At 38.9% G+C, this 15,456-nt stretch overlaps 1 protein-coding gene across 15 annotated transcripts in view; it reads right to left on the bottom strand.

The window, feature by feature from the left end:
- Positions 1 to 2,053: 2,053 nt before the first annotated feature.
- The window catches only part of LOC103022324 (ryanodine receptor 1), a 175,025-nt gene continuing 161,622 nt past the window's right edge, over positions 2,054 to 15,456 (bottom strand). For 8 of the 15 annotated variants that reach the window (XM_049483345.1, XM_049483348.1, XM_049483349.1 and 5 more), the window contains 14 exons: positions 13,473 to 13,554; positions 12,057 to 13,369; positions 11,873 to 11,958; positions 11,575 to 11,746; positions 10,370 to 10,456; positions 9,993 to 10,265; positions 8,153 to 8,283; positions 7,391 to 7,433; positions 7,082 to 7,215; positions 6,102 to 6,162; positions 5,868 to 6,014; positions 4,498 to 4,632; positions 4,243 to 4,399; positions 2,054 to 2,148 (listed from right to left, as the gene is read on the bottom strand). In XM_049483345.1, the coding sequence (XP_049339302.1) occupies positions 2,069 to 2,148; positions 4,243 to 4,399; positions 4,498 to 4,632; positions 5,868 to 6,014; positions 6,102 to 6,162; positions 7,082 to 7,215; positions 7,391 to 7,433; positions 8,153 to 8,283; positions 9,993 to 10,265; positions 10,370 to 10,456; positions 11,575 to 11,746; positions 11,873 to 11,958; positions 12,057 to 13,369; positions 13,473 to 13,554 (2,901 nt within the window). In that variant the 3' untranslated portion in view covers positions 2,054 to 2,068. Of the gene's footprint in view, positions 2,149 to 4,242; positions 4,400 to 4,497; positions 4,633 to 5,867; positions 6,015 to 6,101; positions 6,163 to 7,081; positions 7,216 to 7,390; positions 7,434 to 8,152; positions 8,284 to 9,992; positions 10,266 to 10,369; positions 10,457 to 11,574; positions 11,747 to 11,872; positions 11,959 to 12,056; positions 13,370 to 13,472; positions 13,555 to 14,538; positions 14,569 to 15,456 lie in introns of all 15 variants that reach the window. The other 7 variants (XM_049483340.1, XM_049483343.1, XM_049483342.1 and 4 more) reach the window with 1 other exon arrangement.

Raw genomic sequence — 15,456 nt, 5'->3', positions numbered from 1 at the left:
TGTGTGTGTGTGAGGGGTGGGAGAGTTGGTGTGTGTGTGTGGAGGGGTGGGAGAGTTGGGGTGTGTGTGTGGAGGGGTGGGAGAGTTGGGGTGTGTGTGTGAGGGGTGGGAGAGTTGGGGTGTGTGTGTGTGAGGGGTGGAAAGTGTTGTCAGCAGCTGCTGAATGTACCTAATAAAGTAACTTTTAAAATCAAGTAATTAATAAAGTTACTTTTAAATGGGCATTTTTGGGGAGTATTTCAACATGATAACAACAACAAACAACAAACCTCCAAGATGACCACTGCCTTGCTAAAGAAACTGAGGGTAAAGCTGCTGGACTGGTCAAGCATGCCCCAGACCTGAGCTCTACTGCTATTGAGCATCTGTGGGGCATCCTCAAACAGAAGGAGGAGGAGTGCAAGATCTCTAACCTCCACCAGTGCTGTGATGTCATGACTCAGGAGTGGAAGAAGAGTCCAGTGGGAAACTGTGAAGCTCTAGTGAAGTTCACGCCGAAGAGTTTTAAGTCAGTGCTGGAAAGTAATGGGGGCCGCACAAAATATTGACACTTTGTGCACAAATTTGGGGTGTACTCACTTTGTTTGTCACTGGTTTAGACATGAATGGCTGTGTGTTGGGTTATTTTGAAGCCACAGCTAATTTACACTGTTATATAAGACTTCTTTACATTGAATCAAAGTATCATATCTTCAGTGTTGTCCCTTGAAAATATATAATAAAATAATTACAAAAATATGAAGGGTGTCCTTTTGTGAGTTATTGTAAGATGAGAAGGCTGAGCCAGTAAAGGTCAGAGACAATTAGGTAGAAGACAGAGCCAATTAAGTGGAGGCAGAGCCAATCAGGAGCCAGCTTGTTGATTGCTCAGCTGCCTGAGGGCCCCTCTGCTGCAGACTCTCACTGCTTTCTGTGGTTAGTTGTTGTAAGTTGATTGCCATGGAGCTCTGTTCAGGAGTATACCACTGACTGTGTGTGTTTCATTAGAGCATGCAAGTTCATAATCCTTGTATTTTATGTCGCAACAAACAAGCAGTGGTGTGCAGTGAGGCCCATCTAACCCTTCAGAGAAGGGGTGACAATAGGTGCATGTAAATCATTACATAATATTTAATCAGTAAATATATATTATATTATTGTAAACTATAAGTATATATTTTATAAATTAACTAAAATAAAAAACAGCAACAAATTCAAAGCATTATTCTGTGTTTTTCAGTTGCTATGAGAATCTTATCTGACTGACAGCTGTTCTAACCAATCAAAACTGATTTTAAAATGGCTTCTGTTCCTTTGTGTCTGAGTGACACTTCTACTGATTTTGAGAAGGGTGTAATAATAAATTTGTTAAAGTTGTAGGTCTAACCAATCAGATTCATGATTTTCCCTCCGGGGGCTGGGCGTGGCTTAGTGTAAAACGGAGCTCATGTTGGATTAGTTCAATAGTTAGTGAACTATAATGGAATTGCGGATGCAAATCAGACAGATATTGTGTCACATCATATTAAAAAGCCTTTTAAAGGCTGTCCTTCAGCTTATCCTGAAACGAATTCACAATAAAAGGCCGTCTGATAGGGGTTGCAGGGGTACCCACTATATTAACTGCACACCACTGCGAACAAGATACCTTCCAGCATGTTAATAAATCAGAGAATGTGTTTGAATGCTCCGAGTTAGCTTTAGTTTAACTCAATTTGAGTGTATACTTTTTATAATATATATGCTATGTTTGTTAGATTGTATGATAAATGTGTATTTCCTAGTTCTCTATTATTTAAACATCTATATTTATACATTTGGTTTATTAGTGGTGTTTTAAGTGGTCTTAAGCTTGTATATCTCAGTGGTACACTTCCCGTTTCTTATAGACACCACATCAACGTGTTTAATCTTACGAGGAAGATCCTATTTATAACAGAGAAATGTTAGATATGGGCTTGGACCTACCTGTACTCCACCTAAGTTCAAGTAAACTGACATTAATTAAACCTTACTTCTAAACAGTACATTTAACACAAAAGTAGTTTGTGAAATTCTGGATGTGCTGTGTAATACAGTGTGGTTGTGTTCAGAAAAGACGTACCTCCATATCCTCTCTGACCTGCTCCTGCTGGTCTCTCAGCTCACCAAAGGCATCAATGATCAGACCTGCACACCACGTATATATAGTGTTAATACTGGAATCCACACATACTGTACACTAACTAAGAAGAGAGCATTAAAAAGCATTAAAAAAAACAGCAGTTCTGCCAAGTGAAGAGTGATCAAATGTTTTTGGTTGATACCAAAAGTGTCTGTTCTACTTGCAACTTTCTAGGTAGCATTTAAGCCAGGGATTGATTAATTGTAGGCTATGCATATGTTTGCCACTGTTTGTACAGTGTGGGAAATCATTATTTGATCCCCTACTGATTTCGTAAGTTTACCCCCTTACAAAGACATGAACAGTCTATAATGTTTATGGTGTGTTTATTTTAACAGAGAACCACAGCAGAATGTTTCCACCTCCATCTTTAACAGTAGGGATGTGTTTTTGGGGTTATATTCAGCATTCCTCTGCCTCCAAACATGGAGAGTCCAGTTAATGCTAAAGAGGTGAATTTTGGTCTTATCTGACCACATCACATTCTCTTACGTCTTCTCTGAATTCTTCAGGTATTCAGTGGCTATGATTGTTAATGAGATTTCTTCAGCAGAGGCACTGTAGGATCTCAATCCATAATGATGAAGTGTGCTACCAATCGATTTAATGTTACCTGTTCTCCGAGCTTCCTTGATATCATTAATAAGCCTCTCCCTTCTTCCTCAGAATCATCCTTACCCCACGAGGTGAGCTCTTGCATGGAGCTCCAGAGTGAGGGCAACTGAATATAATCTTTTATTTCTTCCATTTTCAAATTAAATCACACCAACAGTGGTATCTTTCTCACTAAGCTTCATGCTAATGGTCTTGTAGCCTATTCCAGCCTTGTCTACAGTGCAGGTCTATTATTATAGTATTGTCCCTGGCGTCCTTTTTTGACAGGTCTTGCCCAATGTGGGCGAGAACTTTAAATGAGAGAGACTGACTCTGTGACAGGGGTCTTTAATAAAGATAGTGAGGGGAGATTAAAATAAAAAAATTAGATTGTTTTTATTTAAAGGGACAGGACTAATCTATGTCGACTGGTCTGTGGGGGTTTGTTCGGTAGGGGATCAAATCCTTAGTCCACCAAACCAAATACAAATTAATGTTTTTCTTTTTCTGTATTTGTTGTTGATATTCTGAGTAAACGTACAAAATCAGCAGGGGAACAAATCATTTATCCTTACTATATATTTTAATGCTGTATGCAGAAAAAAAATCTATTTATGTTTTCAGTAAAGTTTCCATAGAACTAAGGCTGGGTGCAGCAGCATTAGCTTGCTCTGTCACTATTCAGAGGAGAGAATATTGGACAGCAGTCTGCTGTTAAAACAAGCTACGTGTGATGAACCGCTAGCTGATAGCGCCCTGGCTTACCAGAACAGTCTACCACTATTGTGCGGCATTTATCTCCTGCTAGATCTGCAGTTAGCGGCTAATGCTTATGCTTCTGCCCCCAGCCTTAGTGCTGGAGAAACTTAGACAAAATATTGAACATTTAGGAACTTCCCCCAGCTTCCCATTAGAAGGGAAACATGGCGACACCCTTGCTCACTTTGATGTAGGCATTTTTACTAGTGTCACTTAATTAAGCAATAATACATAAGAGGGAGTTCTATAACGCACTTTATAGCAAGAACCTCAAGTGTATTATTGCGATTATACCACATTTCCATCATCACAGTTTATTAAAAGATTTTGAGTTAAAGAGGATGAGAAAATTTGATCTGTTTGGTTATAAAAACTCTGTGAGTTAAAATAGTTCCATTGCTGCTCTGTTTGTAGCTGCGCTGTTTGGCTTGTAAGCGCTGCATCGTTGCTAGGTTACCTGTATGAGGTGGAGTAATATATGGAGAGCTTCGGTTACAGTACACTACCGGCTGATAACGGCACTCATACAACGCCTCTCAGCCAATCACATTGCAGGGTCGAAACTAACTGTGGTATGCTGCGCTTTATAATCGGGTGCACTTTAAAATCCGAAAAATAAAGTACAGAAAATTGGCAATAAAAATAATCGTTTTATATGTAACCAGTAATGACTAACTCAGTATAAAGCACACTGCAGCTATTCATCTAAATCTACTGTATGTAAAGACAGACAGCAAACTTCTCACCCTGAATGATGGCCAGCAGGATGACAATGACGAAGAAGAAGAACGTGATGTCAAAGACCACGCGATAAAGCTCGTACTCATCTCCAGCTGGATCCTCAATCTCATCACCAATACCACCACCGGCTCTCACACCCACATACATGTGGAACAGGTAGCACTGAGAAAGAGAGACAGCGAGAGAGAGAGTGTAAGCGTCAAGTATATCTTACTTTCCCCTCTATAACCATGACATGTTAACAGCTGACAGTGACTTACGGTCATCATGTCATCACACTTCATATCCGGCTCATCCTCGTCCTCACTCATGTTGTAGAATTTGCGGAAGAAGTTGAAGGCCACCACAGTGTAAAGATACACCACTACAGCCAGCAAGCCCACGGTCATCATCAGCTACACCAGTAACACACACACACACACACACACACACACACACACAATCACGGTATTAAAAACTGCAGATTAATACAGAGCATCATATCGAGCTACTCCGAGTAAAATAGCTCAATATTTAACGTTTTAGTGTGATATTCTGAAGCTTCCCTGGTGAAAAATATTTTTTCCTTAATTGTACTTAAAACATATTGAGAAATGTCTGAATTTACATACTTATGTACTTATGTATACTAAAATATATTAAAAGTACATTAATATTATGCTTTCATCAAATGTTCGAAAGTAAACTTTGATCAAACTTGTAAAAAGTACTATGAAAGTGTATTTTTAAATAAACTACTATGAAGTACACTTTTAGTTTATTGTAATTCAATACACTTCTTTTGTACATTTTTAGCAAAGTGTGTTAAAAACAACTGTTACACTAGTTCACCTAAAAAATACAATGTATCCTGTAACTTTTTAGAAAGTAAATTAAATTTAAATTAAAGTAAATAAAAAAAAAAAATATATATATATATTTAGGCATTACATTAGTTAATTGGTATTGGTATTACAACAGTTAAAATGTATTTCAATGCTATGTAATTATAATTAGGAAAATGTAAATATTAAGTAAATAAGTAAATTATAGAATTCAGTGCTAAATAGCAAATTTAAATGTTAAATAAAAAATTTAAAAGTAAATTTGTAGTACAGTATATTAAAATATATATTTTTACACCCAACGAAGTATACAAGAAGCGTGCTACTAACAAAAAAAAAGACAGGAACAAGAAGCATGTTTGTACTCTAATGTAAATAGATCCAATATATTTAACATCAATTCTCAGTACATTTCTAATATACCTGTAGTATAATAATGATACGGTTGTAATACTCATTAAATGTATTATAATTTACTGTAAGCATATTTAAAATATGGGGTTACATACATGAAGTAGTTTAAATGTTTGAATGTTACTTAAGTATATTTATATTTATAGATCCATTTTACAGTTAAGTACACTTAGCACAATTTAAGTAAGACTTTTGTACTATTTTTATACTATAAATAAAGTATAATAAGTACAAAAAAGTTGTTCTATTTTAGCACTCCTTAAATATACTGATTAATAAAAAAGTGGCTACAAGAACACTTTAGTGCACTATAGCATAATAATGCTTCGTGTACTTTAGGTTTTTATCTACACAAGTCTAGAGTCTTGGATCTACAGCATCAGTGACTGCACCTGTTTGCCGTTGTGTGTGACGGAGGACAGGATGGTGCGCAGGGTTTTCACGCCCATGGCAATGTCCAGCAGGTGGCAGGCGAAGAAGAAGTTGTTGTAGTGACCCAGCAGAGACATGACCAGGTACCACACCAGATACAGGAACGTCTGGGGAGGATATACACAGTAGGTGTGAGCAGACGGACAGAAAATCAGCTGGAGACAGAGAAAAACATCAGCACAGTAAATACTTACATTATCTGTGAACACGACTCCAAACTTCCAGATCTGGTACTTGATGTCAATAGAGGTCAGCCTAAAAACACATGGGGAAAAAAGACACAGTATTAACCACAAATATATAAAATTAAGAGTATATAGAGCTTGGCAATATGGATCAAAGCTAATATCTCAAGATTTTTTATTTTAGATAGATACAGTCATATGAAAAATTTGGAAACCCCTATTAATCTTTATCATTTTTGCAACAGCCATTTCAGTTTGATATATCTAATAACTGATAGACAGACAGACAGACAGACACTTTTATTTATTCCGAAGGAAATTTAGGCATCCAGCAGCAACAGCACAATAAGAAACATATTCAAACATAAAAAAACAAACAAAAGATATAGAAAAAAAACAGAAGAATAGAAAATATATATATATAAGGCTTTAAAAAACTTTCTATACAAGATCAATATATATCTGTAAACAGAGCAGTGCAGTAGATGTTAATTATTTAATGGTCATTAAATACTTAACAGAGCAAAGTGCAAGGTGCAATGACATTGATTATAAAAGTGACTGATGTGCCATATAAATATAAATATGAATATAAATATGCATATGTAACAAATATAGGGTGATATACAATATATATCTCTATTACCTATTATCTGTTGCATAAGTTAATTAAAAAAAAGAAAAAAAAAAGGATATAACTAATACGATTCATATTTTACATTTTATTGTTTAGTGCCGAATCCTGTACACTAGAGTATGTCGTCAACAACTAAAAGGCAATTCAAATGACACTAAATACATTATAAACAACAGATTCTTCAAATAAATGTTTTTTTTTTCATTTCAAGAAGAATTGCATTTAAAGTGCTTAAAAATGTAAATAAAAATAATTCTCCAGAACTAGATTATCCAGTCCTTCATGTTGGTTTATCATACAGTATTGTCCAGTCAGCTACAATATGGCTGTGTGTGTGTGGGTTACTCTGTACCAGGTGAACATAGAGGTGTCTGGTTCAGGCTTCTTCTCATGCGTCATCTGACTGACATCCAGAGCTGCCAAGTCCATCCCCAGGAGCTCAGCTATTCTCTCTCTACCGTAGATATCTCCATACTTCTCAAGCACCTGCAGTCAGACACACCATAGGCAGCCTCATATTAATAAATGCATACACTATACATACTGTACTTTACTGTGTAAATAAATGTGTTATTAAGGTTTAGTGCATTTTATTGTGTAACTGTGGTTAAAGGAGTTAATACTCGAAAACTAAAACAACAAATTCGCATTTCACACCCACCTTCCTCTTCACAAACTTGTCCCAGTAGTTGTTGGGGAAGGTTCTGTGAATTAATACAATAAGAAGGGAATTATATAACAGTAATACTTATCTCTCTCTCTCTCTGTATATGTATATACAGGGGTTGGACAATGAAACTGAAACACCTGGTTTTAGAGCACAATAATTGATTGTGGTGACGGACAGTTCTGGTGGAAACAGGAGAGTTGAGGTGCACATTGAATTCAATCCGGGTTAGCACCCGAACATCCCTTTCAGACAGCTTCCTCTTACAGCGTGCACAGTTAATCCTGTTGGATGTGGTTGGTCCTTCTTGGTGGTATGCTGACATTACCCTGGATACCATGGCTCTTGATGCATCACAAAGACTTGCTGTCTTGGTCACAGATGCTCCAGCAAGACGTGCACCAACAATTTGTCCTCTTTTGAACTCTGGTATGTCTCCCATAATGTTGTGGGCACTGCAATATTTAGAGCAGAACTGTGCTCTTACCCTGCTAATTGAACCTTCACACTCTGCTCTCACTGGTGCAATGTGCAATTAATGAAGATTGGCCACCAGGCTGCTCCAATTTAGCCATGAAACCTCCCACACTAAAACGACAGGTGTTTCAGTTTCATTGTCCAACCCCTGTATATATATATATATATATAAAATATGACATTTATTATAGTCAGTTAATATAAATTAACTGTAACTATCATATAATCTACTTCATTCTTTACAAATACATTTTAAAGATTGAAAAGATCATATCTTACGGTGTATTGAGCACCAGCCTGTCCCACTGGCCTTTGATGTCATCATCCTCGGGCTGTTCAGTCACATAGAGACCATCGAATTCCAGCTTACGTGCAAGTTCCTTCTCCCTTTTAAAGATGACCAGAGGAACCTGCCACCAACAGATAATAAGAATAAGTATGATGACCCTTTGAATAATTAATATATTTATTGCATGTAATTTATTCAGCAAGAAGCAACTACAGTTAGAGCTGAGGGACCTATTCATATAAAATGCCTTTTGCCACCAAAAAAAGGTTGCACACTCTTTAGTTTCACTGCATTTATTTTTGATTGCAGCACACATTCACGGTTGCATTGTTTCAATAAGCTTCTGCAGCATCAGAAGATTTATTTCAATGCAGTGTTGCTGGATAAATTTTTCACCAAGATCTTGCAGCAGTATTGATGATGGTAGAGTCTGACCAACCGCTGCACAAAGCAGCTCTTCTCCATCCAGCACATCCCAAAGATTCTCAATGAGGTTAAGGTCTGGACTCTGTGGTGAACTCTCTCTCAATCCATGTGTGAAAATGATGATCTCATGCTCCCTGAACCCTGAACTCTTTCACAATTCCAGACCCATGAATCCTGACATTGTTCATCTTGGAATATGGCCGTTGTTAAGAGATATTAAATATTAAAATTAAATGTAGGTTTTCAGTTAATCATGCATAATAACATCTAATCCGCAAACCTTATTATGATTAAGAGAGTGAAGCAAGTGTCATGTGAGTAATCTTGTTTGTGCTGACCCAAGCGTCTGAAACTAGTAAGTTTTTCCTGGATATTTGACCTGAACTGTGTATGTGGGTGGTTGTGAAAAGGAATGTCCGGAATGTCCAGTCTGGACTGATTGTCCAGGCAGTAGCAGGTGGAAAACAGTAGTAATCAATAGATAACATCTATTCAACACAATCAGTTAGAACCAGTTTTTGAGGAACCGCTTCACTGACCTTTACACAATAAATCTGGGTGGGGTTTCGGGGGATATAAGGTCTTGCAACTGTAATGATCGTTGAACTTGAAACTCTGTGTGAGCGAAAAGGGTTCCCAGAGATCTGTTGTAATAAATTGTTACTTTGCTGAATATCTGAGTATCCTGTCTCTCTATCAACTCTACTTCGGGCTTCCAGGGGAAACGCACTGGAGCAGTTAGGAGTAATGCGGATTTCCCAACACTGTTTCATCAGTGAAGAAACTAGGGGTGAGCGATATGGCTCTAAAATAATATCACAATATTTCATGGTATTTTCACGATAATGATACTTTTGCCGATATGACAATTATTATTTAGAATTTTATTATTGCATGCAATATGATATGGCTAACTGAGATCTTAAAAAAATTCAGATTTGTAACAGAAGTCAATGATCCAGAATGTTATGATACTAGTAATGCACCCCAAATATCTACAAATATCCAGGATTAAAGTAAAATAAATGATACTGGACAGATCAAATCTGTCTCTAGTAAATATATAATGGGTAATTAGAACAGTGTGATTATTTTCTTTTGTTAATTAGGTAATTAGGGTGAGTAACATGGCACGATATTTCAGGGTATAATATCGTTCACAATATTTACATTTTTTGGGCGATATTATCACGTACGATACGATATGGCACACCCCTAGAAGAAACAATCCATAACCTGGTCTATATTCAGTAAATTCAGGTAGTCAGCTGACCTCATTCTTTCAGCACATACTGTTGCTGAACCTAAACCTGCAGACCAACTGCACCATCAACCCCACATCATTTGCTTACTTACATCCAGGTGGCCAAACAGTGTAATATGAGCATAATGTGATGAACACACCTTGAGACAGTTGTAGCCGATGATGCAGAGGAAGGAGATGATGGTGTGGAAAATGCTGAAGAAAGCGAGTGCAGGCTCCATGTAACCAGTGTTCTCCTCCAAGAAATAATAAACAGGCCCTTCTTCATCATCCTCATCTCCGTTCTCCTCCATTCCTGAACCTTCTGCCTCGCCACCAGATCCCTCAAACAGTCCCGATCCCTCAAACAGTCCTGAACCCTCAAACGCTCCAGAGCCTTCAAACTCCTCCTCGCCTGGAGGGCTACTGGACACCTAAAAGAAAGAACAGGGAAAGACGAGTTACCAAAGCAAAGTTCAGTGTTTAGGAACAGCTAGAAATAGAATAGATAATTAGAATTAAATCGAGGATGACCGACCTTGTAAAAGAGCAGGATGAAGTTCAGAGCAAAGGCGACGAACAGAGCCAGGAAACGCAGATTGTAGAAGTTGCGAGACAGGTAGTTCTAAAAGAAGTATAAAAGAAGTAGATATAAGTACATCAACTAAAAACAAGTAATACATATGATTTCATATACAGACATTTGAGCTTCACTGGAACTGAACTGAAAGATTAAAAGCGTATATAACTTAACAATTAAACAGGTGGAAAAAAAAATACTTTATTGGTGTTTTAATACTAGTCTTTTTCCTGGGATTGCAAAGTTTGGTATTTGGTAAGCTTTTTTCTACTGAAATCTGTGATCTGGTTTTTGCTTCAAGTGGGGTGTGGAAACTATCCACTCCAGGTGCCGTGTTTATGGTTGAGTGATTGGTTCCCGGAGGGTACTGTAATAAGCTCAGCTTTGTGGAGTGTGTGAAATCCTGGAGTGACAACCTCCTTCCCTCCGCCAGGACATTAAAAACGGGTTGTGGTTGGGTCTTCCATCACGACAATAACCAAAACATACAGCTAAGGCAAGGAAGTGGCTCAAAACAAAGCACATTAGGGTCATGGAGCGGTCTAGCCAGTGTCCAGACCTTAATCCCATAGAAAACTTATGGAGGGAGCTGAAGCTCAGAGTTGCCATGCAATAGCTTCAAAATCTTAATGATTTAGATGATTAGATGATCTGCAAATAGGAGTGGACCAAAATTCCTCCTAATGTGCACAAATATCGTCAACTACAAAAACATCTCACTGCTGTGCTTCCCAACAAGGGTTTTGCCAGTATTAAGTATTAAGTCTTGTTTTGCAGAAAGATCAAATACTTTTTTCCCTCTGCAAAAAAACAAAATCTATTTCTATAATTTACACAATGGGATTTTCTGGATTTTATTTTTGATATTCTAACTCTCAATATTAAAATTAAACTCCCCTTAAAAAATTATAGACTGTTCATATCTTTGCCAGTGGGCAAACTTAAAAAATCAGCAAGAAATAGTATTGATATTTCCTTTAATATGAGTCTGTAAGTGGGTACCATTGCATACTATCAGAAATTATTTTAAAAAAATAAAAAAAATAAAAAAAAGTTGATATAGATATTGTGTGACTAATTACAATTGTCTAATTGCATGTTATCAGATGTTTATTGCAGTTAAACACACTTGTGGGTTAACTGGTAACTGGTAACACTCTTACCATGAACTTGATCCTCTGAACCTCCAGCTCATTCCAGAGCTCGAAGCCCTCCCCAGCAGCTGCTTTCCCTTTCTTAGCTTTGGCCTTTACTTTTTTCTCCTCCTCCTCCTCCACCTTCTCTTCTTCTGGTGCAGCCTCGGCTTCTTTCTCAGATTTCTCTCCATTCTCAGCGCTGCAGGAAACACACGGGCAGTATTGGGTAAATTTTCGTTTTAGAAGATTTAGAAACAAATATTTGACACAAAAACGAAAAATTGTATTGCATGTAATCTCAATTGGAATCAATTGGAATACTCACTCTGCCTTTTCTGCCTCTGGGGCTGGTTCTTCTTCTACCACCTCTGCTTCTGCTGCTTGTTCCTCACCCTCAGCTCCTTCACTCAGCTGAAGGAAAGAATTAGGAACCAATAATCAGGATAACATGCAAACTTGGATCATTTTGTTCCATATGAAACTAAGATGCTTTTCTAACTATGACCCACCAGTTTTCTCTTCAGTAGTGGGGTGCCTTCTGGTGTTGGGGGCTCTTCTGGCTCGGTCTCTCCCATATCTCCTAGTCCTCCGGGTGTATCAAAGCCTGGTCTGCCTCTGTCCTCTCCTTCCTCTCCCTCCTCTCCTTCTTCTTCTCCTCCACCAGCTTCCTCTCCCTCTCCTGAGCCTCCTGCTTCCTGAAGTTTCCTGGCTCCTGGCTCGGGTGGCAGGTCACCGTGCACCTCGTCCTGAGTCGGGTCGGGCATGTTAGTCAGGATCTCAGTCAGCGTCATCTTCTTAGCTCCCTCCACCAATCCGCCTCCGAACAGAGTGTTCCAAATGAGCATGAAGAAGCCTTTGCACACACTGTAGATGAAATGCAGAATGCCAACGAAGATGGTGAAGAAGAAAGTGGCCAGGCCGACAATCATTTCCTTTATGGTCATTTTCCGCAGTCTGCGGTATCGTCGTCTCAGGTTGCGGAAGGTGAACAGGTTGAGGAAGTTGACCACGCTCTTGATGAAGTCTGCGAATGCTGAGCTGGACTCAGCCGCGGCCTCCTCTCCATTCCCTTCCTCTCCTTCTCCTCCCTCTCCGTTTCCACCTTTACCACTTTCCTCCTCTTCTTCCTCGTCCTCATCTCCATTCCCTTCTTCCTCCTGCTCGGAGATCTGGGAAGCGATGTTCATCTCAAAGATGGTGTCCTCACAGAAGTTGACAAACATCTCCATCTTCTCCGATTCACAGCCTTCATTGACCACATCGAATATGAACTGCCTTTTAGACTCTCTGACCTGAGGCATCTCCCACTGGTTGCGGTTGGCCTCGCTGATCTCGAAGTAGATGCGCTCGATCCTTTTACTGGCGCCCATGATCTCGATGCGGCCCAGGAAGGGGCGGAAGTAGTTCAGCACGCTTTCCGCTTGCTCCAGGAAGTTCTGCAGGCGCGTGTCGTGAGGGACGTGCTCGGAAAGGTTGGTGAGCAGCACGGCGATGTTGAAGCCGATGTCCTTCGCTGGCTCTTGGAAGCGATTGGCGAATTCTTCAAAGTTGATCATCTCGTTCTCGTCCGCCTCTGAGCAAGAGAGCAGGAACTGGATCTCGGAGGGAGAGTACTGCTTTTGGCTGTCCATAGCCTTGGAGAAGTCTTTTTTAGAGATCAGGCCACGCGGGTCTGTCACATAATCCATGAAGGCGTCTGACGCCACGATGTCCTTCAGCTTCAGGAACATGTCAAAGAACTTGAGGATCATCTCCACGTTGCTGGACGACTCGACCAACATGTCTACCATCTGGCGAGCAATAGTGCCATTCACGATGTTACCTGAAACAAGAAATGCATTCCAACATTAACAGGGAAGCAATGCGGTCTTCTTCACTTTGGTCAATAGAAGATCATTGAGTTGAAGATCATTGATGTCTCTTACCCTCCAGTAGAGAGAGCAGCATTACGACCATATCTTTCTGGAGATCCAGAAGTTCCTTCAGCAGACCAATCTGACTGGAATCCTGAGTTATATAAGCACAAAACACAGATCGGGAATAACAAAACATATAAAAAAAATATCTCAACTTAACTGATGGTCTGGGAACACAAGGGGAGTGTTAAACATTTAGATGGATGTCACACAAATCAATTTATTTTATTATTTTTAATTAGACAAAAGAGCTTAAAATTAGGAGGAAATTTGAATCGTCTACTACTTGTACAACACACACTGACATGACACAAATCATGGGACAGCAATATGTAATTACACAATAAGAAGTGGTTCCTCAGGCAATGAAAGGCTTAGGAACGAACGGCCACATCTGGTGATGTGTTATCTTGTGAGACAGAGTTGTCACGATAACAACTTTTTGACTTTTGATACTTTGAGGACCTTACAAGATGGGTTGAGTGGAGAATCGACTCATTGAGCAAATCGGTTCACGAATCGGTTGCAAATTCGAATCAATGACACAAGACACAGATTTCTTCTCAGACATTGGATTACACTTCAGAATGTGAATTTGTGCTAAAAACTGAGAAATAAAGCAATAAACGAGTCATAAAAAGTTACTTTGAAAGTTTTTAGAAACAGCAGGATTTCTTTCAAGCTCTTTCTGGTCATATAGATATGGTTCATGACGATGTGTTGAGGCATTCTTAAGTTTTTTTAGAAAAGACATCAAGGTGTCTGGTGCCAATTGGGCCACAGCTTCATGTGTGAAGCAGGAATACATCATAAAGTGGACAGAGCAGTGGGTGGTAATACATTTGATCGGTGCAAACATCCCACAGAAATTCACACTCAGTGTGAACAGAAATATCCCACAGGTCAGTGCAGCGTTTTTCAGGTTCCATGGGATATGGCAAAATTTACGGGACACGATACTAGTTCCTTTCCCATGATGAGGCATGTCAGTGTATTTAACGCTTATTAACGTGTGAGTATTGGGCTTGTTGGTGTAGTAAGAGCTAAAGTCATCCTGCTAAAGCCATCCCCTTACCTCAGAGTGTGTTCTACTCCAGAAAGTATCCTGGGTTTGCATTTATTAACAATAAATACACAAAAAGAGCATCACACACAGTGGAGAGCTGCATTGTAAGTTTAGAGAGGTGGGATGGAAGAGGAGAGAAACGGAGAAACGGGCAGAACAGGGAGAAGAGAGAAGTCACCTTGGGACAGTGTGAAATCAAGTGTTAAAAAAAAAAAAAAAAATCTACTATGAGCATAAAAGTCCTAATGACGTCTTACAACAGCATGACCAGACTGAGCCTTTATTTTCGTCTTTTTGTTATTGTTTAGTCTTTTGTTGACCAAAACATATTCCCAATATTTGCAGCATATACAGGGTTCTTGCTCTATTTTTAAAAGTCAAATTTAATGCTTTTTAAGACCTCAATAAATATAATTTAAGACCCGAAAATGTAGTCATAACTTCTTATGAAGAAAATAATGTATTATATTGAAAATTACAACTTAACCTTTCCCATTTGTTATCAATTTTCTTTTTCAATTTTGTTCCATTGGGATGCAAGACATGTTAGCATGTTAGCATCACAGCTAATGTTAGCTAGTTCTCCCCTAACCCTAGTTTTCTCCCCGGTAGCTAACTCGCCACTAACGTTAGTATGTTAGCTAGCTCGCAGCTGATGTTGACTCAGCTAACCTTAGTTTTCTCCCTGGTAATGATAGCTAGCTCTCTGCTAATGTTTTCTCGCTCTACGCTAACCTTAGTTCTCTCCTCAGTAACATTAGCTAGCTTGCCATTAATGTAAGCTAGCTCTACGCTGACTTAAGTGCTCTCCTCAGTAACATTAGCTAGCTCAAAGCTGTTGTTAACTCTGCTAACCTTAGTTCTCTCCCCAGTAACGTTAGCTAGCTTTCTGCTAACCTTTGTTCTGTTCCCAGTTACGTTAGCTAG

Source organism: Astyanax mexicanus, chromosome 9, assembly GCF_023375975.1.
Source record: "Astyanax mexicanus isolate ESR-SI-001 chromosome 9, AstMex3_surface, whole genome shotgun sequence".
NCBI classification, from domain to species: domain Eukaryota; kingdom Metazoa; phylum Chordata; class Actinopteri; order Characiformes; family Acestrorhamphidae; genus Astyanax; species Astyanax mexicanus.
This window is presented reverse-complemented; position numbering and strand designations above follow the sequence as displayed.